General features: G+C 45.2%; 1 protein-coding gene across 2 annotated transcripts in view; it reads right to left on the minus strand.

Moving 5' to 3' along the window:
- Positions 1-26,449, minus strand: part of CNGB3 (cyclic nucleotide gated channel subunit beta 3) — a 249,308-nt gene that overhangs the window by 105,448 nt on the left and 117,411 nt on the right. For both annotated transcript variants that reach the window (XM_069731577.1, XM_069731576.1), the window contains one exon: positions 937-1,023. In XM_069731577.1, coding sequence (XP_069587678.1) covers positions 937-1,023 — 87 coding nt within the window. The remainder of the gene's footprint in view (positions 1-936; positions 1,024-26,449) is intronic.

Raw genomic sequence — 26,449 nt, forward strand, 5'->3', positions numbered from 1 at the left:
AAATGTTTCCCTATTAATTGCATTTACCACCTACAATATGTGTAGGATGAGAATAGTAAACTGCTTAAACACCTTTAGTGAAGAAATCCTTTTTGATTGGTTTTCAATCTGCATTTGATGTTTCCGTGCAATAACCTTTTGGTGCATAGGGGCTGGACTGTGGGTAGGGTCTCAACTCTGACCTGGCCCCTCCGCCTGCCACTGGTGTCTGTAACTAACTCTTTTTTTTAAGTTTTGCCCCCACGCTGTACCCGACACCGGTGGTGCATGTACAGATTCATCTCCTGGTGGTCTTCAGTAAAATGGCTCTGATGGTGGCGCATGCGCAGATTTAGATCTTAGCCCAATGGCGAGCTGAGATCTGAATTTGTGCATGCGCAGTCACAGGTGCCATTTTACTGAAGACCACAGGAGATGATTCTGTGCAAGCACAACCGTGGCGAGGACAGCCCCTGTGCGAATTTTAAAAAAGGAGGCAGATACAGACAGCAGAGGCAGGTGTATGGACTGGGGCAGAGTCAAAGACCCTAACCACAGTCCTGCCTCTACTGCGATGACCTGGACATGGGGTAAGCGACATAGCAAATCACAAGAACTATGTTACATTCCTATTGAGAGGTACAGTATTTGTTAATATTATTATTATTGCACTCTCAACATATTGGGATAGGATCTTGGAGATGGGAATATCCCTTTCATCATAAAGGACAATAAAAGATTGCTAGAATAACCCTATTATTTAAATGGATTTGTAGGGGCAAGTAAGACTTTGTGGGTCTTGTAAAAATATTTGCTTCTTTGCGATGAACAATGTAAATAATGTCAAATGTTGTCAATGGTGACTAAATTCCAAAGTCACAAAATGTTTCTGTTCTTTCTCAGCAGGATTGAAGCCAAAAACTTACAGATATTATAGGAACATCCATATTTGATTACCTTCAGCAATCGGTTCAATCTAAACATCGATTTGTATCCAAAGACGATGGACAGAGCATCAAATGGTAAAATAGATGCTGCATCAAGCTGTGAAACAACACAACCAGTTTAGTACCAAACAGATGACATGTTGATGTATTTCTGATGTTCACACCATGAGATCCATTCAATTAACCTATAATGATCTTTGATCTGTATTTTGAGATTTGATTCAGGGTTTGCAATAAAAAGAAAAAACCTTGACTGTCAGCAATTTTCAAAACTGCTAAAGCATTAAAGAGCGGGTTAGTGTATTTTTGATTTGTTGTGTGGCCCTCCCCATAATGCTCTGCCGCTATGACATCTAGCAGATTATCATATCTTGTACAATGGCGGTCAGTACCTGGGAAATCACAGATCAGCGGTTTCCAGTGGAGCGCAGTTTGTGCAGTAGTCATTTCCAGAATTATTGGTAAGTCTCTCCTGTAGAGCGTAAGCTGTTATAATCAGATGGGTTCTCCCTCTCACCCTCTCTACCTCTCTCTCGTCGAGGGTTAGCTCTTATGGTCAGTGGGCTCCTCTTTCTCTTGATAAGGCCTTGTTCAGACGTCTATGTTGCATGTACGCGTAGTATCCATTTTTTTCAAGACTATAATATGCATCCATTATAATCAATATTCACATGTACGCTAATATCAGTTTGTGCTCGTGAAAAACATGTACAGCACACAGATGGCATCAGTGGCATATCCAGTGGGGGGCAGGCGGGGCATGTGCCCCGGGCGCAGCTGACAGGGGGCGCCAGCGGGGCCGCCAGATGATGTGAATGATGCCGCATTGCAATTTGCAGCTGTCAAAAGCCAGGCTCCTCGTCGGCGCGCCCGGCACATTCTGTCACCCGCCCCGCCTCCCCCCCCCCGCAGTGAAATAATCCTGTGCTGTGTGCTGCGCTAATATTCGCTGCCGCCGGCGCTTCGCTTGCTTGCTTGCTTTGTTGTTGTGAGACAAGGAAGGAGCCCCTTCCTTCTCAGTAGCGCCTGGCCGGCTGCGCCCTTGACAACCGCTGAGAGGCGCTAACCGCTGCTGGCACTTCCGCGTCAGTGAAGCGCCAGCAGCGGCTGACATCACAGTGTGACTGAGCTGAGCGTGACACAGGCTGAGGCTGCAGCAGCCTCATTGGGCGGTGTCGGTGACGTCGTCGGTGCCGGTGGTAAGACAGTGCTCCAGACCGTGGCCGTGGGGACCGGGTGGAGCTGAAAGTTTGAAGACACCGACGAGTCACCGAAGAGCCTGCCTGCATCTGCATGCATCATGCATGATGGGGGGGGGGGGGGGTAGGGAGCAGCGGCCAGGGCAGGGGCAAGTTGCAACAACAACGCAAACTGGCTGGGTATGTGACGAGACTCAGACTCACTGTTGTGAGAATGTGAGTCTGACGACTGTGATGGGGGCACAGCACTGATCTGGACAGTATGGGGGCACAGATCTGGACATTATGGGGGCACAAATCTGGACAGTATGGGCCATAATGTCCAGATTTGAGCCCCCATATGTCCAGATTTGTGCCCCCATACTGTCCAGATTTATGCCCCCATACTGTTCAGAGCTGTGCCCCCATCTCTGCTGGTTCTCATAATGCTGGACGACGAGGGTAAGCTTTTGTGTGGGGTCAGGAGTGGTTTGTGTGGATGTAGCAGAGCTGTGTGTGTATGAGGTGTACAGAGCGGAAGCCGTGTGTGCAAGGTGTATGGAGCAGAGCTGGGTGTGTACGGAGCGGAGCCGTGTGTGTACGAGGTGTACAGAGCGGAGCCGTGTGTGTACGAGGTGTACAGAGCGGAGCCGTGTGTGTACGAGGTGTACAGAGCGGAGCCGTGTGTGTACGAGGTGTACAGAGCGGAGCCGTGTGTGTACGAGGTGTACAGAGCGGAGCCGTGTGTGTACGAGGTGTACAGAGCGGAGCCGTGTGTGTACGAGGTGTACAGAGGGGAGCCGTGTGTGTACGAGGTGTACAGAGGGGAGCCGTGTGTGTACGAGGTGTACAGAGGGGAGCCGTGTGTGTACGAGGTGTACAGAGGGGAGCCGTGTGTGTACGAGGTGTACAGAGGGGAGCCGTGTGTGTACGAGGTGTACAGAGCGGAGCCGTGTGTGTACGAGGTGTACAGAGGGGAGCCGTGTGTGTACGAGGTGTACAGAGGGGAGCCGTGTGTGTACGAGGTGTACAGAGCGGAGCCGTGTGTGTACGAGGTGTACAGAGGGGAGCCGTGTGTGTACGAGGTGTACAGAGCGGAGCCGTGTGTGTACGAGGTGTACAGAGCGGAGCCGTGTGTGTACGAGGTGTACAGAGGGGAGCCGTGTGTGTACGAGGTGTACAGAGGGGAGCCGTGTGTGTACGAGGTGTACAGAGGGGAGCCGTGTGTGTACGAGGTGTACAGAGGGGAGCCGTGTGTGTACGAGGTGTACAGAGGGGAGCCGTGTGTGTACGAGGTGTACAGAGCGGAGCCGTGTGTGTACGAGGTGTACAGAGCGGAGCCGTGTGTGTACGAGGTGTACAGAGCGGAGCCGTGTGTGTACGAGGTGTACAGAGGGGAGCCGTGTGTGTACGAGGTGTACAGAGGGGAGCTGTGTGTGTACGAGGTGTACAGAGCGGAGCCGTGTGTGTACGAGGTGTACAGAGCGGAGCCGTGTGTGTACGAGGTGTACAGAGCGGAGCCGTGTGTGTACGAGGTGTACAGAGCGGAGCCGTGTGTGTACGAGGTGGTGAAGAGAGCAATGATGGGGTGGGGTAGAGGAAAATAATTGGCATATATGAGGAAACAGTACAGGAGAATGGGGGGCATATCTGAGGAAACAGTATGGGGGATGGGTGCAGACTGTATGAGGAGCAAACGGGGGAATGTATGTGGACACAGTATGAGTAGTGATGTGAAAAATGTATGTGGACAGAGTACGGGGAGTGAGGGTGATGGGATGTGTGCAGACACAGTATGGGGAGTCAGGTGAGCAGGCAGTATAGAAAGTGGGGGTGTAAATATATGAGGAGACAGTATGGTGAATAGGAGGGATGTGAGAGGAGACACTATGAGGAGGGAGGGGAATAGTGTGAGGAGACAGTATGGGGGAGAAAAGTGAGTGGGCACAGAATAGAAACTGAGTAGTGGGGGTGTAGCATGGAGGGACAGTGTAAGGCCACAGCCAGGAGAGGACAGTATACCAAGGAGGGGGAGTGTGATGACAGAGTACAGTATAAATACTGAGCCCTATAGGGGGACACAGTGTGAGAGGACAGTGTGAAGAGGGGGCCGGTATGGAAAGGAAAGGTCAGTGTGAAGAGCATGTACCATAAGATGGACAGTGTGGGGTCATATTTTGTGCAGACAATATAGTGAGGGGCAATTTTTTATTCAGGAGCATTATAATGACACTTGTATCTTTAAGGGCATCATGTGGAGATTTTCTGCAAAAGAGCGGAGAAGATGGAGGTCTGCAGAGACGGCTGTGGATGACAAAACTCATCATGGGGCCTGGACAAGATGAAGAAAAGAAGAATGATGCCAGAGGCGACGTCATCTATAAGGTACCTGGATGTAAATGTTATTTGTGATACTGACTAATTCTCATGTTTTTATTTATGTTAGGAGCTTTAAAGGGGATGTCCAGGTTTGTAATGAGTCTGCAGTCATTCTATGTGACTGCAGACTTCTGAGTTCTCACAGTGCGCCCTGCACGCTGTCAGGATTCTCTCGTGCTGGTAATTTACATACATACAGTCATGTGCTGACTAGATATGTGTGGCCTCACTCAATGAAAATGAACTGAGCGAGGCCGGGCACGTCTAGTCAGAATGAGGTCAGAAGTATACAAATCTCATGCTTGTGCTGACATGACCGTCCACTGGCAAGGGAGAATCCTAAAAGTGTGCAGTGCATTAGTTGTGAGAATTCAGAAGCTGCGATGTCAGGATTCAGCTCTGCAGGTTCCAGTAGTCGTCACATGGACACTTCACTCACATGCGACTTTCATATTTATGGTCCTGTGACATCGACCTTCTCTTCCCGCTTCTCTCAGTTTTTCACTGAACATTGAGAGCATTAGGGAGAGCGGCTCGTGGGTACATGACTGAGTGTGCAAATCACATATGTCCTGGGGGGGGGGGGGGGCGCCAAAATGAATTCTTGCCCCGGGTGCCAGAAACCCTAGATACACCTCTGGATGGCATCAGTGTACAATCCGTGTGCTGTTCGTGTTTAACATTGCAAAGATAAGAGAAGATTTGTAATTTAACCTCTTTCTGACCTCGGACGGGATAGTACGTCCGAGGTCAGATCCCTCGCTTTGATGCAGGGCTCCGGCGGTGAGCCCGCATAAAAACCGGGACATGTCAGCTGTTTTGAACAGCTGACATGTGCCTGCAATAGCGGCGGGTGAAATCGCGATTCACCCGCTGCTATTAACTAGTTATATGCCGCTGTCAAACGCTGACAGCGGAATTTAACCGGCGCTTCTGGCCGGGCGGCCGGAAATGAGCGCATCGCCGAACCCCGTCACATGATCAGGGGTCAGCGATGCTTCTGCATTGTAACCATAGAGGTCCTAGAGACCTCTACGGTTACTGATCGCCGGTAGCTGTGAGCGCCCCCCTGTGGTTGGCGCTCATAGCACACCTGCATTTCTACTGCATAGCAGCGATCTGATGATCGCTGCTATGTAGCAGAGGCGATCGAGTTGTGCCAGCTTCTAGCCTCCTATGGAGGCTGTTGAAGCATGGCAAAAGTAAAAAAAAAGGTTAAAAAAAATGTGAAAAAAAAATGTAAAAGTTTAAATCACCCCCCTTTCGCCCCATTCAAAATAAATCAATAAAAAAATCAAACCTACATATATTTGGTATCGCCGCATTCAGAATTGCCCGATCTATCAATAAAAAAAGGATTAACCTGATCGCTAAACGGCGTAGCGAGAAAAAAATTGGAAACGCCAGAATTACGTTTTTTTGGTTGCTGCGACATTGCATTAAAATGCAATAATGGGCGATCAAAAGAACGTATCTGCACCAAAATGCTATAATTAAAAACGCCAGCCCAGCAAGCAAAAAATAAGCCCTCACCCGACATCAGATCATGAAAAATGGAGACGCTACGGGTATCGGAAAAAGGCACAATTTTTTTTTTTTTTTTAGCAAAGTTTGGATTTTTTTTCACCACTTAGATAAAAGAGAACCTAGACATGTTTGGTGTCTATGAACTCATAATGACCTGTAGAATCATAATGGCAGGTCAGTTCTAGCATTTAGTGAACCTAGTAAAAAAGCCAATCAAAAAACAAGTGTGGAATTGCCCTTTTTTTGCACTTTCACCGCACTTGGAATTTTTTTCCTGTTTTCTAGTACACGACATGCTAAAACCAATGATGTCGTTCAAAAGTACAACTTGTTTCACAAAAAATAAGCCCTCACATGGCCAAATTGACGGAAAAATAAAAAAGTTATGGCTCTTGGAAGAAGGGGAGCAAAAAACGAACATGGAAAAACGGAAAATCCCAAGGTCATGAAGGGGTTAATTATTTATTTGTGCATCCATGAAAAACACTGATGACACACTGATGGCACATTGATGCACTTCACTGATGTCACAGATACCATATTTTTAACATATGTATTTAACCCCTTTCCGCCATCGGATTTAATAGTACGCCAATGTCGGACTCCACCTCAGCACCAGAGCCCGCACCTTTCGGAGCACATAACAGCTGACATATATAGCGGACATGAGCCCACAACAGCCCCTGGTAGAATCGCGATCCACCGGCTGCTGTTAACTAGTTAAATACCGCTGTCAATTTCTGACATTTAACTCGAGCTTACCGGAAGCGCGTCACTAAACCCACTCATCGGTGACCCTGTCACATGATTGTGGTTCACCAATGGGTCAGCATAGCAACCAGAGTTCTCAAGCAGACCTCTATGGTTGTCATAGCCAGATTGCTATGCTCGCCACCCGGTGGTCGGCGCTCATAGCAAGTCAGCATTTCTGCTACATACAGGCGATCTCATCATCGCCTGTATGTAGCAGAGCTGATCAGACAACTGCAGCTGCTAGTCTCCCATGGATAATATTGAAGCATGCAAAAAGTAAAAAAAAAAGTTTTTAAAATTATAAAAATAAAAAAGTATAAAAGTTCAAATCACTCCCTTTCACCCCATTCAAAATAAAACAATAATAATAATAATAATAATAATAAAATCAAATATACACATATTTGGTGTCACCGAGTTCGGAATCGCCCCATCTATCAATATAAAAAAAGAATTAACCCGATCGTTAAATGGCATAACAAGAAAAATGTATTATCTTTTTTTGGTTACCACTAGTGATGAGCGAGTATACTTGTTGCTCCTAGCCAGCCTGAGTACATGTGGGGGTTGCCTGGTTGCTAGGGAATCCCCACATGTATTCAAGCTAGTAGCTGTAAATCATTCAGCTGCGGCAATGGAAACTAAATCTCCGAACACTAACAAATACTCGGAGACCACCCGAGTGTGCTCGGGAAAACCCGAGCAATGAATATACTTGTTCACTCGCACTAGTTACCACAACATTGCATTAAAGTGCAATAACTGGCGATCAAAAGATAGTATCTGCACCAGAATGCTATAATTAAAAACGTCAGCTTGGCAGGCAAAACATAAGCCCTCACCCAACCCCAGATCACGAAAAATGGAGATGCTACAGGTATCAGAAAATGACGCATTTTTTTAAACAAAATTTGGAATTTTTTTCACCACTTAAAAAAAGAACCTATACATGTTTTGTGTCTATGAACTCGTAATGATCTGGAGAATCATATTGGCAGGTCATTGTGGCATTGTCCTTTTTTGCAATTTCACCGCACTTGGAATTTTTTTCCCATTTTTCAGTACACAATATGTTAATACCAATGGTTTCAATCAAAAGTACATCTCGTCCTGCAAACAACAAGCCCTCACATGGCCATTTTTACCAAAAATTAAAAACGTTATGGATCTGGGAGGAAGGGGAGCAAAAATGAAAATGCCAAAATACCTCTGGTCGTTAAGGGATTAAACATGGACATGTGAATGAGACTTTAGTGTAAGCTCTTATGGTCAGCATGGTCCTCTCTCTCCTATAGAGTTTAAGCACTTATGGTCTGCAGAGTCTTCTCTCTCATGTTCCATGTGTATTTTCCGAGCAATCACAAACTTTCCAGTATTGAAAATCAAATTTTGGTGAAAAAAATTGTCGAAGTCAGACAATTCAAATTTCAAACAATTTGCTCATCTCTCATTTCTTTCATTCACTTTTTGGTCTCCTGCACTCATTTTTCACTCAACAAAAATTGCCAATTTCACAGTGGTAAGTTCGTTACCACCAGTAAGAGTGCTGCGGTTCCCACGCTGTCACACAGATGACAGTGTGTCAGCCAGCAGCTGTAACCGGCAGTAAAAAGGTTAACACCGGTCACAAACATAGGCTGATGAGAGTACTACTTTCATCATCATACGCCTGGTCTCGGTAATGGCAGCGAGGGCAGGCGTACGATGATGAGAGCCTGTGCAATAAATAAATCAAATTAAAAAATGGTGTGTGGTCCCCTCTATTCTTGACAATCAGTGCAGGTAAAGCTGAGAGCTGTGGGCTGCAGCTCTCAGCTGTCAGCATTATCTTGACTGGTTATCAAAAATAGATGCCTTTTTTTTATAACGGCATTGCTGAGTGATGGCCTGATGCAACCGCTCAGCCATGCATCCAGGAGACACTGAGCAGAGAGTGAAAGCACGCTGCAGTGACTGACAGTAATCTTTATTACGCCACCGCCGGTCACAGGCAGGGCTCCTCATGCTCTGCTCAGTGTGAGCCAGCTGGTGTGACATCACTGAACCATCCGGATCGTGGTGGGGCATGGCCATAATGGATTATCGTCCGAAAGGTGAGCATAATTTTACTTTTTTATTTTTATTGAATAATAGGGTAAGTTTTTATTTCAAATAAAGGATGTTTCTCTGTGTCTGTGTTTTTATTAAATTTGACTATGCGGTTTGTAATGGGGGTGTCTGATAGACTCTTCCCGATTACTAACCCCTGGGTTTGATGTCAGTGAACAAAAACAGCTGACATCAACATTAAAAAATTATTACACCACTTGCCACTGCACCAAGGCAAGTGGGAGGAGGCTGGCAAAGTGTCAGAATTGGTGCATCTAATAGATGTGCCTTTTCTGGGACAGTTGTGGGCTGCTGTTTTTAGTCTGGGGTGCGCAAATATCCATGGCCCCTTAGAAATCTGAGAATACCAGCCCCTAGCTTTCTGCTTTAGGTTGACTGGTTGTCAACAATTTGGGGGACCCAATGCAGATTTTTTAAGTTATTTATTCAAATAATTTTAAAAAATGGCATGGAGACCCCTCTATTTTTTATAACCAGGTAAGATGAGGCTCAAAGCTAGGGGATGCAGCCCACAACTATTGGTTTTGCCTGCACTGGTTATCAAAGATAGAGGGGATGGCATATATATATTTTTTTACAGTGTGGGCCAGCCAATCAGAGGCATGCCAATACTTGATATGGTTGTGATTGAGCATTAGATGCCCACATAGTAAAGCTTGTTCATTGCCTGGCTGCAGTCTTTCATCAAGCTTTGTTTGGGCTGCCGAACCAAACAGTAACACGGACTTACTGGAGAACACTAAGTATTCAGTTAGGACACCAAACTTTACTGTTTGGGTTTGCCCATTCCTACATATAATGGCCAGAAATTGTTATTCCTAATGTGCGCACAAACCAGCTTGATCTACAAATTGGCTGAAAGTGCATTTATATTTTAAACATTTTTTTTATATGTTATTATAGCACTTGTTCAGTAGTGCTGTTTGATGAGGTCTAGGTACTGAGACCACCACCAATCGGTCAAAGGAAAGGGCCAAGAACGCTCTGCTTATCCTCAATCGAGAATACAGCTCTGGCAAGAATTAAGAGACCACCACATCAAACCCTGTCATGGGCAGCCCAATCTCCTGACCTGAACCCCACTGAAAACCTCTGGAATGTAATCAAGAGGATGATGGATAGTCACAAGCCATCAAATGAAGAAGAACTGCTTACATTTTTGCACCAGGAGCAGTGTGAAAGACTGGTGGAAGGCATGCCAAGACGCATGAAAGCTGTGATTAAAAATCATGGTTATTCCACAAAATATTGATTTCTGAACTCTTCCTGAGTTAAAACATTAGTATTGTTGTTTCTAAATGATTATGAACTTGTTTTCTTTGAGATCTGGAAGCACTGAGTTTTTTTTTCAATTTTGACCGTTTCTCCTTTTCAGAAAAAAAATACAAAATTTATTGCTTGGAAATTCGGAGACATGCTGTCAGAACTTTATAGAATAATTTAACAATTTACATTTTACTCAAAAATATACCTATAAAGAGAAAATAAGACAAACTGAACATTTTGCAGTGGTCTCTTAATTTTTTGCCAGAGTTGTATAGGACACTGGTTTAATACAAAGGTCTATGGGTTCGTGAATTGCTCTTCTACTGCTTGAGAACAATTTAATTTGAGTGATAGGTTTGGACCTGGACCCAATTTACACTAATGAATAGAACAAGTGCTGTCACATGAAAAAAAATAGTCAAATGTCTTGCTACCTATTAAAGGGTTATTCCCAAATCAGGATAAATGATAACTCGCAGATATTTTGGGGTCCAACCATTGGGACACCACTGAACCCAAGAACAGGCCTCTGAAATCCTATCTATTCAATCGCAAAATGACATGTGGGAAGAGCATATCACTGTACTAGGCCATGTGACATTGGATGGCCACAGCTCTATTTCAACAAGAATAGGCAGGGAGCTATAGTTGTAAGACCTACGACAAGGCTACGTTTAGGCGGATTCATAACTTGCTCTTTAATCATACTCAAAGAGTAGTAATAAATGGTTACACATCCAATTGGAAGAATATTACAAAAACAAGACAAAGACAAGCTATATAGGATGAGATCACCAGACAAAATCAAATTAAAGTAATCCTTTATTGATGAAAAGCTACACACAAATACAGTACATAAAAACAATTAAAAAGTCAGTAACATGACTCTAGCCATGATCAACAAAATAGGGTGATCAACCCTGTCAGGCAATAAATGAAGAGTTCAATCTCTATAAATAATGGGCGTAACCCAGGTTAAATTCACAGTATAAAAATACATTGATCTCTCTCAAAATACATGCTATAAGAGCCCCTGCAACAAAATAATAAAGCCAGCATGGGTGTTAGGAAAGCTGTGCTGCTATAAACAACTCGTTCAAGATCATTATAAGAAGAAAATGGTAAGCAGCAATGAAATGTCTAATAAAGGTTAAATACCAAAAAATCAGCTAATCAGAAACATAATAAATATGAGAAGAACTGATGAAGAAATAAGTCTATCATGTAAAGATCCACACTGAATAAGCGATACAGATGAAGGATAGGAAATACCTACATCAAGCATGTTATGATGCCAATGGTGTGTGTCAATGTTAGAATAAAGCGACCTGGGTCAGCAAAAAGTCTGTGCCAGATCAAAGGGTGCCCAATGCATGTCGCCACTAGCATATGGCTTCCTCAGGGCATTGGCCAGCATCCATGTCAGTATTCTGTGATTACTGGACGAGAGCCACATAACCTCACGAGGCCAGTTACTCAAAATACGAGCAAGACATGCTGGCAGGTCAAAGCTGGTTTGCAAAGCTCCCATTCATCCTCCATGGAATGCTGATCTGACCACTGGTCTAGGGTCCGGGAAATGTATTCACTCATCTCTAGCCATGATGTATCCTCTATCACCAGCACTGTTCACAGGGTGACTACAGAAGCACCAAGTAATGGAGGCAGCCATTGTTGAAGCAGGTGCACGTAGAGATGTAACAAATAATTATGCAATACACTGAAATACTACAATATTGCATTGTAGTATTGTATAAGTCATCACCTGATATCAGGTTTATGCCCCCTAAAGTGTCCAATAACAAAAAAAAAAACTATGAAAAAAAAATCCAAACATCAAGATTAAAAAAAAGCATATTTTGTATTGCTATATAAGTAGATGTTTGAATTAATAAAAAATCAAAATATTCATAAGATGGCTGCTGAGACAGAAATAAATAATGGACAGAATCACTATTTTTGGTCACTTTACCTCCCTCCCAAAAATTGAATAAAAAGAGATCAGAGAATCTTTTGGGCCCCAAAATGGTGCCAATAAAAAACACTAAAACAGCTTCACACACTAAATTGAAAAGGTATGACCCTCTAGCGACTGAAAAAAAAGTTGCTTTGTTTAAGTAGTAAAATAAAAATATATAAACCTGTTATCACCGTAGCCATACTGACTTGTAGAACAAAGCTACCTGGTCATTTTACCACAAAGTAGATCTTCTTAAACCAAAAACTAAATAACTTCGGAATTTCAAGTTTTTTCTACCAATCCCACTCCACTTGAAATTTTTTTCCAGTCTTTCAGTGCATTATATTGCTAAAATGGGTGATGTCATTCAAACTACAAGTTGTTTTCGCAAGAAATGACCGACCCAATAGAAAAAAATAAAAAAAAGTTATGGCTCTTTGAAGGCAAATAGGAAAAAAAAAACATTTAAACAAAAAAATGGTTGGGTCTCCATGAGGCTAAGTATAATGCAGGGAGACATTGAAAAGCCTTGCTTTCAGTAGTTGCTTAACTTACTTAGCATTTGAATGTAGTTGGTTGAGTTGATGGAATGTAATATTTACATATTTTTAGGTTATACTTTCCAATCTTCTCTTCTATTATTATCGTCAACAAGCGGACTGGCCGCTATTGGATTTGTTATTCTAATTAAGTGATTATTAACACATGCATATCTGCATATGCTTGTTAAGATGTGAATACTCAATAATGGGCCACATAATCAGGTTTCATGTATTAATCAACCGAGCTGTCATAGATATTCATGTGTTAATGACTCGGACTGCAGAGGAAATCACTTCTAGTTTAGCAGATTTGCGCTTTGCAAAATCATTTTTCAGTTTACATTTAGAATCGATTAACAGAAGAAAAGCTCAATAAGTTTGTAAATGCATTTCCCAAATTTATCTCTACTCCAACCCTGAATCATGGTTTACATTATATCATGAGTTACATTCGCAATTCTGTAGTATCAAGAATTGAAATCTCCCAGCATTTCTTGCTGACGCAATGCTTTAATTCTAGAATAAGAAGATACATTGAACAGTTATCGTTAGGTGTAGGAAAAACTATCTGTACTATTACATTATAGGAACTCAGCTAAGATATATGGTGGGCAACAACTTTGGTGACCATGTCCAATGATGACTATCAGAACTATGAAGCTAGCTATGAACTACAACATAGGCTGTGAGTTGTAAAATAGTGGGTATATCCGTTAGGCAAGGGCTACATGCCAATATTTGGCCAAGCTATGCAATATCACAATGGCCACATTCACAAGTAATGATAGTGAGTAGGTTTGTGAAGAAATTACGCAGGATTGGATTTCTAGCGTTTGCCTTTACAGGGTTGGAACATTCGTGAGTGAAAATGCAATCCTTTTCACTAACAATACTGGCGACCGTGACTGTGGGACATATACTTGTAGTCAGCAGTCACAGATGGATGAGGTTTAGATATTAGCGGTTATTTTGAAATTTGAAATTCGATTTGTGGCAGTAAATTCACACAAATGTGAACAATGGAAAGCTTGCAAGTGCTTGGAAAATACACGTGGAGGAGCAAAGAGTGAGCAAACCCTGCTGGCCATAAGAACTTACTTTCTATAGGAGTGAGAAGACCCCACTGGCCGTAAGAGCTTACACTCTACAGGAGAGAGGACCCTGCTGATCATAAGAGCTTACACTCTACAGGAGAGAGAGAGAGAGGGAGAGAGGACCCTGCTGACCATAAGAGCTTACACTCTACAGGAGAGAGAGGACCCTGCTGACCATAAGAGCTTACACTCTACAGGAGAGAGAGGACCCTGCTGATCATAAGAGCTTACACTCTACAGAAGAGAGAGAGGACCCTGCTGACCATAAGAACATACACTCTACAGGAGAGAGACCCTGCTGATCATAAGAGCAAACACTCTACAGGAGAGAGAGGACCCTGCTGACCATAAGATCTTAGACTCTGCAGGAGAGAGAGAGAGGACCCTGCTGATCATAAGAGCTTACACTCTACAGGGGAGAGGACCCTGCTGATTATAAGAGCTTACACTCTACAGGAGAAAGAGAGAGGACCCTGCTGATCATAAGAGCTTACACTCTACAGGAGAGAGGACCCTGCTGACCATAAGAGCTTACACTCTACAGGAGAGAGAAGACCCTGCTGACCATTAGAGCTTTCACACTACAGTAGAGAGGACCCTGCTGACGATAAGAACTTACACTCTACAGGAGAGAGAGGACCCTGCTGACCATTAGAGCTTACACTCTACAGGAGAGAGAGAGGACCCCACTGACAATAAGAGCTTACACTCTACAGGAGAGAGAGAGGGAGAGAGGACCTTGCTGACCGTAAGAGCTTACACTCTACTGGAGAGAGAGAGAGAGGACCCTGCTGACCATAAGAGCTTACACTCTACGGGAGAGAGAGGACGCTGCTGACCATTAGAGCTTACACTCTGCAGGAGAGAGAAAGGACCCCACTGACCATAAAATCTTACACTCTACAGGAGAGAGAGAGAACCATGCTGACCATAAGAGCTTACACTCTACACGAGAGGACCCTGCTGCCCATAAGAGCTTACACTCTACAGGAGAGACAGAGGACCCCACTGACCATAAGAGCTTACACTCTACAGGAGAGAGAGAGGACCGTGAAGCTGAAGACTAAAAGAGCTAACACTCTCCAGGAGAGAGAGAGGACCCTGCTGACCATAAGAGCACTCTATTGGAGATATACAGAGTGAGAGAGGACCCCACTGACCATAAAAGTGTGCGCTCTACAGGAGTGAGAGATAGGACACTACCAACCATAAGAGTTTACACGCTACTGAAGAAAGAGAGGACCCCACTGTTATGGTCTGGTGATTAAGGAGCGACATGCGACTAGCTCTGAGCAGGTGGTAACTATACTGACCGCAGTCCCTAAGCTCAACGCAACACTAGAAGTAGCCGTGGGATGATCCTAACTCTGCCTAGGCATCTCGTCACAGCCTAAGAGCTAACTACCCCTAAAGATAGAAGCAGGAAAACTATCTTGCCTCAGAGAAAATCCCCAAAGGATAGATTAGCCCCCCACATGTAATGACTGTGAGAGGAGAAGGAAATGACATACGTAGTATGAAACAAGATTTAGCACAGGAGGCCACTTCTAGCTAGAAAGAAATAGTACAGGACAGAACGCTGTGCGGTCAGTAAAAAACTAGAAAAAGTCCACCGCAGAGAAATGCAAAAATCTCCACACCTGACTAAAGGTGTGGAGGGCAAACTCTGCTGCCCAGAGCTTCCAGCTTAGCTGAATAGATCCATACTGATAAGCTGGACAAATGAGCAAAACAAAGAAAGTGCTGAAAAACAAAGTCCACAACAAGTGAACTGCAAAAGGACAAGCAAGGACTTAGCTTTGCAGAACTGGTCAGAGTGTCAGGAAAATCCTAAGAGCAAAGACTCCAGGCTGGAACAATTGACAACTGGCATTGAATGAGGGATAAAGCCAGACTAATATAGCCGAGCCAGAAAGACGATCAGTGAAAACAACTGCAGAAGCTAACTCCAAGAAGCAGCCACACCACTCAAAACCACAGGAGGGAGCCCAAGAGCAGAACTCACAAAAATGCTACTTACAACCACCGAAGGGAGCCCAAGAGCGGAATTCACAACAGTACCCCCCCTTGAGGAGGGGTCACCGAACCCTCACCAGAGCCCCCAGGCCGATCAGGACGAGCCAAATGAAAAGCACGAACCAAATCGGCGGCATGAACATCGGAGGCAACAACCCAAGAATTATCCTCCTGGCCGTAACCCTTCCACTTGACAAGATACTGAAGCTTCCGCCTTGAAAAACGAGAATCCAAAATTTTCTCAACCACATATTCCAACTCCCCCTCAACCAACACCGGGGCAGGAAAATCAACAGAAGGAACAACGAGCACCACATATCTCCGCAACAAAGATCTATGAAAAACATTGTGGATGGCAAAAGAGGCTGGAAGGGCCAAACGAAAAGACACAGGATTGATAATCTCAGAAATCTTATAAGGACCAATAAACCGAGGCTTGAACTTAGGGGAAGAAACCTTCATAGGAACATGACGAGAGGACAACCAGACCAAATCCCCCACACGAAGCTGAGGACCAACACACCGACGGCGGTTAGCAAAACGTTGAGCCTTTTCCTGGGACAACGTCAAATTGTCTACCACATGAGTCCAAATCTGCTGTAACCTGTCCATCACAGAATCTACACCAGGACAATCAGAAGGCTCAACCTGCCCTGAAGAAAAACGAGGATGGAAACCAAAATTACAAAAGAAAGGCGAAACCAAAGTAGCCGAACTAGCCCGATTATTAAGGGCAAACTCGGCCAACGGCAAGAAAGTCACCCAATCATCCTGATCAGCAGACACAAAGCATCTCAAATAGGTCTCCAAGGTTTGATTAGTTCGCTCAGTTTGACCATTTGTCTGAGGATGGAACGCCGAAGAAAAAGACAAATCAATACCCATCCTAGCACAAAAGGCCCGCCAAAACCTGGAAACAAACTGGGACACTCTGTCAGACACAATATTCTCCGGAATGCCATGCAAACGAACCACATGTTGGAAAAACAATGGAACCAAATCAGAGGAGGAAGGCAATTTAGGCAAAGGTACCAAATGGACCATTTTAGAGAACCGGTCACAAACCACCCAGATAACAGACATCCTCTGGGACACAGGAAGATCCGAAATAAAATCCATGGAAATATGCGTCCAAGGCCTCTCCGGGACGGGCAAAGGCAAAAGCAACCCACTAGCGCGGGAACAGCAAGGCTTAGCCCGGGCACTAGAGTTGAGCGACCTTGACCTTTTTAGAGTCGAGCCGGGTTTCGCGAAACCCGACTATCTCAAAAGTCGGGTCGAGTGAAATCGGCCGATTATGACGTAAAGTCGGGATCGACCGAAACACGAAACCCAATGCAAGTCAATGGGGCAGCATAGTCGGCAGTGAGTGGGGGCCAGGAAAACACCTAGAGTGCCCATTTTAATGTCAAAACCATCCATTCTTCTTAATGAAGCTTGTCAAGCGTAATTTACCTTATAATAATTGGAAGGCATTTGAAATTGGGGGTCATTTGGCTAAAGTTGTGGTGGGTAGGGCTGGTTCAAGTAACAGGGCCCCTCAAAGTACAGCGGTGTGTTTGCACGGCGGGGGCGCCTCCCACCGGCAGCAACACTTTTGCGTACTATGAGAGGCCCTGTGCCAGTGACGTCGCCAACTAGTATTCCTCCCCCCCACCTGATGAAGGAACCTGCACTTTCATCTGCACCTTCCTCTTTGTCCCCGTGTAAGGTGGTATGGTATGCGGGAAGAGCAACCTGACTTTCAGCAGGGTCACAATGTTGTTGTGTAGCGTGCACGGGGAATGTTGCGTTATGGGTCAATGTACCAGCAGACTCATCTATCACTGGCTGGGCAATGGGCAGGATGAGGAGGAAACACAGATATAGGCCCAAAGAATAAAGTTGGCTAAATGCAGTTCAAAATTGGTAACACAGGAATAACCAGGGGGCATTGCAGTGGAGGACAACTGGAATGAGAGGCTGACACAGAGAGTAGGCCCAAATCAGTAAGTAGTCGAAATGCAGTTCAAAATTGGCAACCATAGTAAACAGGCGGCACAGCTTTGTTCAGTGGAGGAGAACAGCAAGGAGTGGCAGACACCGATAGTAGGCCCCAACCCAACTAGTAGGCAAAATGCAGTCTAACATTAACAACTACTTAACGAGCGCCTGAAAACGGAATTTCAGGACAGGAAACCAGGAGAACAGCAAGGAGTGGCAGACACCGATAGTAGGCCCCAAACCAACTAGTACGCCAAATGCAGTTGTTCCATTTAACCACAATTTAATGAGAGCCTGAAGATAGAAGTTCAGGAAAGGCAACCTGGAGAACACCTTGGAGTGGAACACACCATCTCTCTACACCCCATACCCAATTTGTAGGCCTAATGCAGTGTAGTTTCCAAGAACTACTAAACGAGAGCCGGAAGATCGAAGCTCAGGAAAGGCACCCTGGAGAACACCTTGGAGTGGAACACACCATCTCTCTACACCCCATACCCAATTTGTAGGCCTAATGCAGTGTAGTTTCCAACAACTACTAAACGAGAGCATGAAGATCGAAGCATTGGCGAGGAAACCTGGGGAACACCTTGGAGTGGAGCACACCATCTCTCTACACCCCATACCCAATTTGTAGGCCTAATGCAGTGTAGTTTCCAAGAACTACTAAACGAGAGCCGGAAGATCGAAGCTCAGGAAAGGCAACCTGGAAAACACCTTGGAGTGGAACACACCATCTCTCTACACCCCATACCCAATTTGTAGGCCTAATGCAGCGTAGTTTCCAACAACTACTAAACGAGAGCATGATGATCGAAGCATTGGCGAGGAAACCTGGGGAACACCTTGGAGTGGAACACACCATCTCTCTACAGTGGAACACACCATCTCTCTACACCCCATACCCAATTTGTAGGCCTAATGCAGCGTAGTTTCCAACAACTACTAAACGAGAGCCGGAAGATCGAAGCTCAGGAAAGGCAACCTGGGGAACACCTTGGAGTGGAACACACCATCTCTCTACACCCCATACCCAATTTGTAGGCCCAATGCAGCGTAGTTTCCAACAACTACTAAACGAGAGCCGGAAGATCGAAGCTCAGGAAAGGCAACCTGGGGAACACCTTGGAGTGTAACAAACCCTCTCTCTACACCACGGAAGGGCTGATTCTTAGGAAGGAAGGCTGTCGGAAAGAAGCAGGGCGCGTCCGAGGGTGATTATATTCTTATTAGGTATATACTCACCCTCGGACGCGCCCTGCTTCTTTATTTGTAATGAATGTTTATTTGCAATGTGGTTTTGACTTACTCTATTTTTTTGGTAAATAATGATTTTATTATTTTCATTGTTTTGCATCTTCTTGGCAATAATATAAAGAAGACGCGACAGGACAACACTCGGTGGATGCCATATCTGTGTTTAAAATTGAAAAAACCTTTCAGTTAACTACTTGCAGGAGAAAGGTATTGTAGCTGGTGGCCATTTTTAGTACTGTACCAGATTTTTGTTGTATGTGTTTGTTTTTAATGTTAAAATGTCTGCATTTGATATCTCTCCAGTATTTTCTTTTTTATAAGCAAAATACTTATTTTTATATTTTCTGATGTTGGTTCCAGGGGTACACGGGCAGCAGTGGTGTGGTCAGTGGAGGCCTAGTGGAAGGAGTGACCGCAGACAGGCATCGAAGGCCTAAAATAATAACACATGGCTGTAGGCAATTTTAAATTGGTTCCAGGGGTACACGGGCAGCAGTGGTGTGGTCAGTGGAGGCCTAGTGGAAGGAGTGACCGCAGACAGGCATCGAAGGCCTAAAATAATAACACATGGCTGTAGGCAATTCTAAATTGGTTACAGGGGTACACGGGCAGCAGTGCCCTGGTCAGTGTAGTAGTAGTTGAAAGAATGGACCGCAGACAGGCATCGAAGGCCTAAAATAAAAAAATTGGGCTGGCTGTAGGCAATTTTAAATTGGTTCCAGGGGTACACGGGCAGCAGTGGTGTGGTCAGTGGAGGCCTAGTGGAAGGAGTGACCGCAGACAGGCATCGAAGGCCTAAAATAATAACACATGGCTGTAGGCAATTTTAAATTGGTTCCAGGGGTACACGGGCAGCAGTGGTGTGGTCAGTGGAGGCCTAGTGGAAGGAGTGACCGCAGACAGGCATCGAAGGCCTAAAATAATAACACATGGCTGTAGGCAATTTTAAATTGGTTCCAGGGGTACACGGGCAGCAGTGCCCTGGTCAGTGTAGTAGTAGTTGAAAGAATGGACCGCAGACAGGCATCGAAGGCCTAAAATAAAAAAATTGGGCTGGCTGTAGGCAATTTTAAATTGGTTTCAGGGGTACACGGGCAGCAGTGGTGTGGTCAGTGGAGGCCTAGTGGAAGGAGTGACCGCAGACAGGCATCGAAGGCCTAAAATAATAACACATGGCTGTAGGCAATTTTAAATTGGTTCCAGGGGTACACGGGCAGCAGTGGTGTGGTCAGTGGAGGCCTAGTGGAAGGAGTGACCACAGACAGGCATCGAAGGCCTAAAATAATAACACATGGCTGTAGGCAATTTTAAATTGGTTCCAGGGGTACACGGGCAGCAGTGGTGTGGTCAGTGGAGGCCTAGTGGAAGGAGTGACCGCAGACAGGCATCGAAGGCCTAAAATAATAACACATGGCTGTAGGCAATTTTAAATTGGTTCCAGGGGTACACGGGCAGCAGTGGTGTGGTCAGTGGAGGCCTAGTGGAAGGAGTGACCACAGACAGGCATCGAAGGCCTAACATAACAAAAATGTCAATACAATGGTATTGTCAGTGGCAGGCATTGAAGGATGTCAGCGCATAGACTAAACATTGGTGGAGCTGTGAGATAATTTTGCAAGTGGTAGAGCACTGTTTGAGCTGGGGTGGGGGGAAACTGTCTTGTGGCCGGCGGTACAGGCCCAGGGCCCCTCATATTACAACGGTGTGTCTGACGTTGGGTGCGCACCACCACCGCCAGAGACACTTTATTGTACTAGGAGGGACCCAGTGGCAGTGCCGTCGACCAAAAGCGGGCTCACCCACCTCTTCAGACAAACTGCACTCTCACGGGTGCTGTCGCCAAGTGTCGATACCACGGCCCCGTGTGGGGAGTTTGGCCATTTAGTGAGGTGTAAACATGTCGTATGCTGGACAATCAGGTGCAGAAAATTACGAGATTGGAAAAGGCATTCAGAATAGTCCACAGGCAAGACCTTTTCATAGGAAAGCTAGGTGTCAGCCGGGCAAGGTGGGGCAAAAGATTTCGAAATCCAGTTGTGGTTCATTTTAATGAAGGTTAGATCATCTACATTTTGGGTAGCCAGACGAGTCCTTTTTTCTGTTAGTATTGAACCTGCAGCACTGAATACTCTTTCTGATAGGACACTAGCTGCCGGGCAAGCAAGCTCCTGCAATGCATATTCTGCCAATTCTGGCCAGGTGTCTAATTTGGATGCCCAGTAATCAAATGGGAATGACGGTTGAGGGAGAACATCGATAAGGGATGAAAAATAGTTTGTAACCATACTGGACAAATGTTGTCTCCTGTCACTTTGAATTGATGCTGCAGTACCTGTCCTGTCTGCGGTCATAGCAAAATCACTCCACAACCTGGTCAGAAAACCCCTCTGGCCAACGCCACTTCTGATTTCTGCCCCTCTAACTCCTCTGGTCTGCTGGCCCCTGCAGCTCGTGTGAGAACGATCACGGGCGCTGTGTGCAGGGAATGCCAGAAGCAAACGGTCAACAAGAGTTGATTGTTTGGTTGCTAATATTAGTTCCAAGTTCTCATGTGGCATTATATTTTGCAATTTGCCTTTATAGCGAGGATCAAGGAGGCAGGCCAACCAGTAATCGTCATCATTCATCATTTTAGTTATGCGTGTGTCCCTTTTGAGGATACGTAAGGCATAATCCGCCATGTGGGCCAAAGTTCCAGTTCTCAAATCTGCGGTTGTGCTTGGTTGAGGGGCAGTTTCAGGCAAATCAACGTCACTTGTGTCCCTCAAAAAAACAGAACCCGGCCTTGCCGCGCCACCAATTTCCAGTGGCCCCGGAAAAGCTTCCTCATTAAAAATATAATCATCCCCATCATCCTCCTCGTCCTCCTCCTCCTCTTCGCCCGCTACCTCGTCCTGTACACTGCCCTGGCCAGACAATGGCTGACTGTCATCAAGGCTTTCCTCTTCCTCAGCTGCAGACGCCTGATCCTTTATGTGCGTCAAACTTTGCATCAGCAGACGCATTAGGGGGATGCTCATGCTTATTATGGCGTTGTCTGCACTAACCAGCCGTGTGCATTCCTCAAAACACTGAAGGACTTGACACATGTCTTGAATCTTCGACCACTGCACACCTGACAACTCCATGTCTGCCATCCTACTGCCTGCCCGTGTATGTGTATCCTCCCACAAAAACACAACAGCCCGCCTCTGTTCACACAGTCTCTGAAGCATGTGCAGTGTTGAGTTCCACCTTGTTGCAACGTCTATGATTAGGCGATGCTGGGGAAGGTTCAAAGAACGCTGATAGGTCTGCATACGGCTGGAGTGTACGGGCGAACGGCGGATATGTGAGCAAAGTCCACGCACTTTGAGGAGCAGGTCGGATAACCCCGGATAACTTTTCAGGAAGCACTGCACCACCAGGTTTAAGGTGTGAGCCAGGCAAGGAATGTGTTTCAGTTGGGAAAGGGAGATGGCAGCCATGAAATTCCTTCCATTATCACTCACTACCTTGCCTGCCTCAAGATCTACAGTGCCCAGCCACGACTGTGTTTCTTTCTGCAAGAACTCGGACAGAACTTCCGCGGTGTGTCTGTTGTTGCCCAAACACTTCATAGCCAATACAGCCTGCTGACGTTTGCCAGTAGCTGCCCCATAATGGGAGACCTGGTGTGCAACAGTGGCAGCTGCGGATGGAGTGGTTGTGCGACTGCGGTCTGTGGACGAGCTCTCGCTTCTGCAGGAGGACGAAGAGGAGGAGGAGGGGGTGCGAACGGCTACAGCCAATTGTTTCCTAGACCGTGGGCTACGCAGAACTGTCCCAAACTTGCTGTCCCCTGTGGACCCTGCATCCACCACATTTACCCAGTGTGCCGTGATGGACACGTAACGTCCCTGGCCATGCCTACTGGTCCATGCATCTGTTGTCAGGTGCACCTTTGTGCTCACAGATTGCCTGAGTGCATGGACGATGCGCTCTTTAACATGCTGGTGGAGGGCTGGGATGGCTTTTCTGGAAAAAAAGTGTCGACTGGGTAGCTCGTAGCGTGGTACAGCGTAGTCCATCAGGGCTTTGAAAGCTTCGCTTTCAACTAACCGGTAGGGCATCATCTCTAACGAGATTAGTCTAGCTATGTGTGCGTTCAAACCCTGTGTACGCGGATGCGAGGCTAAGTACTTCCTTTTTCTAACCATAGTCTCATGTAGGGTGAGCTGGACTGGAGAGCTGGAGATCGTGGAACTAGCAGGGGTGCCGGTGGACATGGCAGACTGAGAGACGGTGGGAGATGGTATTGTTGCCACCGGTGCCCTAGATGCAGTGTTTCCTACTACGAAACTGGTGATTCCCTGACCCTGACGGCTTTGGCCTGGCAAAGAAACCTGCACAGATACTGCAGGTGGTGCGGAAAATGGTGGCCCTACACTGCCGGAAGGGATGTTGCGTTGCTGACTAGCTTCATTGGCCGAGGGTGCTACAACCTTAAGGGACGTTTGGTAGTTAGTCCAGGCTTGCAAATGCATGGTGGTTAAATGTCTATGCATGCAACTTGTATTGAGACTTTTCAGATTCTGTCCTCTGCTTAAGGTAGTTGAACATTTTTGACAGATGACTTTGCGCTGATCAATTGGATGTTGTTTAAAAAAATGCCAGACTGCACTCTTTCTAGCATCGGATACCTTTTCAGGCATTGCAGACTGAGCTTTAACCGGATGGCCACGCTGTCCTCCAACAGGTTTTAGCTTTGCCACGCGTTTTGGGCAAGATACGGGCCCGGCAGATGGAACCTGTTGCGATGTTGATGCCTGCTGCGGCCCCTCCTCCTCCGCTTCAGAACTGCTGCCGCCTGCACCCTGTTCCCCCAATGGCTGCCAATCGGGGTCAAGAACTGGGTCATCTATTACCTCTTCTTGTAGCTCGTGTGCAACTTCGTCTGTGTCACCGTGTCGGTCGGTGGTATAGCGTTCGTGATGGGGCAACATAGTCTCATCAGGGTCTGATTCTTGATCAGCACCCTGCGAGGGCAATGTTGTCGTCTGAGTGAAAGGACCAGCATAGTAGTCTGGCTGTGGCTGTGCATCAGTGCACTCCATGTCAGATTCAACTTGTAATGGGCATGGACTGTTAACTGCTTCACTTTCTAAGCCAGGGACGGTATGTGTAAAGAGCTCCATGGAGTAACCCGTTGTGTCGCCTGCTGCATTCTTCTCTGTTGTTGTTTTTGCTGAAGAGGACAAGGAAGCGACTTGTCCCTGACCGTGAACATCCACTAACGACGCGCTGCTTTTACTTTTACCAGTTTCATGAGAGGAGGCAAAAGAGCTAGAGGCTGAGTCAGCAAGATAAGCCAAAACTTGCTCTTGCTGCTCCGGCTTTAAAAGCGGTTTTCCTACTCCCAGAAAAGGGAGCGTTCGAGGCCTTGTGTAGCCAGACGACGAACCTGGCTCCACAGCTCCAGACTTAGGTGCAATATTTTTTTTCCCACGACCAGCTGATGCTCCACCACTACCACTACCCTCATTACCAGCTGACAATGAACGCCCCCGGCCACGACCTCTTCCACCATACTTCCTCAATGTTTTAAAAACGTAAACAAACTAACGGTATTTGTTGCTGTCACACAAATTACACGGTGAGCTATAACTTCAGTATGATTTAGCTACCCCTTTACAGGTGAGTGAGACCACAACGAAAATCAGGCACAATGTTACACACTCTGTTGTTGGTGGCAACAAATGAGAGAGATGCCACACACGCAGGACTGTCACTGAAGCACAAATGTAAATATTAATCTCCCACTGATTTGATTTTTTTTTTTTTTTTCAGGGAGACTTTAGGAAAAAAAAACATAGAATAAAATGATTTTTTCAGGAAGAATTTAGAAACCAAATAAAATAAAATGATTTTTTCAGGGAGAATTTAGAAAACAAATAAAACAAAAAACGGCTTTCTATGGCCCACTGAGTGAGAGATGACGCACACAGGAGTCAGGAGTGGCACACAAGCCCAGAGGCCAATATTTATCTCCCACTGATTGATGTAGTGATTTTTTCAGGTAGATTTTGGAACCCAAATCAAGCTAAAAAAAATAATAGGCTTTCTATGGCCCACAATTGGAGAGAGAGAGAGAGAGATGGCACACCCAGGAGTCAAGACTGGCACACAAGCAGAAAGGGCAATATTAATCTCCCACTGATTTGTTTTTTTTTTTTTTTTTTTTTCAGGGAGACTTTAGGAAAAAAAAAATAGAATAAAATGATTTTTTCAGGAAGAATTTAGAAACCAAATAAAATAAAATGATTTTTTCAGGGAGAATTTAGAAAACAAATAAAACAAAAAAAGGCTTTCTATGGCCCACTGAGTGAGAGATGACGCACACAGGAGTCAGGAGTGGCACACAAGCCCAGAGGCCAATATTTATCTCCCACTGATTGATGTAGTGATTTTTTCAGGTAGATTTTGGAACCCAAATCAAGCTAAAAAAATAATAGGCTTTCTATGGCCCACAATTGGAGAGAGAGAGAGAGATGGCACACCCAGGAGTCAAGACTGGCACACAAGCAGAAAGGGCAATATTAATCTCCCACTGATTTGTTTTTTTTTGTTTTTTTTTTTCAGGGAGACTTTAGGAAAAAAAAAATAGAATAAAATGATTTTTTCAGGAAGAATTTAGAAACCAAATAAAATAAAATGATTTTTTCAGGGAGAATTTAGAAAACAAATAAAACAAAAAAAGGCTTTCTATGGCCCACTGAGTGAGAGATGACGCACACAGGAGTCAGGAGTGGCACACAAGCCCAGAGGCCAATATTTATCTCCCACTGATTGATGTAGTGATTTTTTCAGGTAGATTTTGGAACCCAAATCAAGCTAAAAAAAATAATAGGCTTTCTATGGCCCACAATTGGAGAGAGAGAGAGAGAGATGGCACACCCAGGAGTCAAGACTGGCACACAAGCAGAAAGGGCAATATTAATCTCCCACTGATTTGTTTTTTTTTTTGTTTTTTTTTCAGGGAGACTTTAGGAAAAAAAAAATAGAATAAAATGATTTTTTCAGGAAGAATTTAGAAACCAAATAAAATAAAATGATTTTTTCAGGGAGAATTTAGAAAACAAATAAAACAAAAAAAGGCTTTCTATGGCCCACTGAGTGAGAGATGACGCACACAGGAGTCAGGAGTGGCACACAAGCCCAGAGGCCAATATTTATCTCCCACTGATTGATGTAGTGATTTTTTCAGGTAGATTTTGGAACCCAAATCAAGCTAAAAAAATAATAGGCTCTCTATGGCCCACAATTGGAGAGAGAGAGAGAGATGGCACACCCAGGAGTCAAGACTGGCACACAAGCAGAAAGGGCAATATTAATCTCCCACTGATTTGTTTTTTTTTGTTTTTTTTTTCAGGGAGACTTTAGGAAAAAAAAAAATAGAATAAAATGATTTTTTCAGGAAGAATTTAGAAACCAAAGAAAA

This window comes from Ranitomeya imitator, chromosome 6 (assembly GCF_032444005.1).
Source record: "Ranitomeya imitator isolate aRanImi1 chromosome 6, aRanImi1.pri, whole genome shotgun sequence".
Lineage (NCBI taxonomy): Eukaryota > Metazoa > Chordata > Amphibia > Anura > Dendrobatidae > Ranitomeya > Ranitomeya imitator.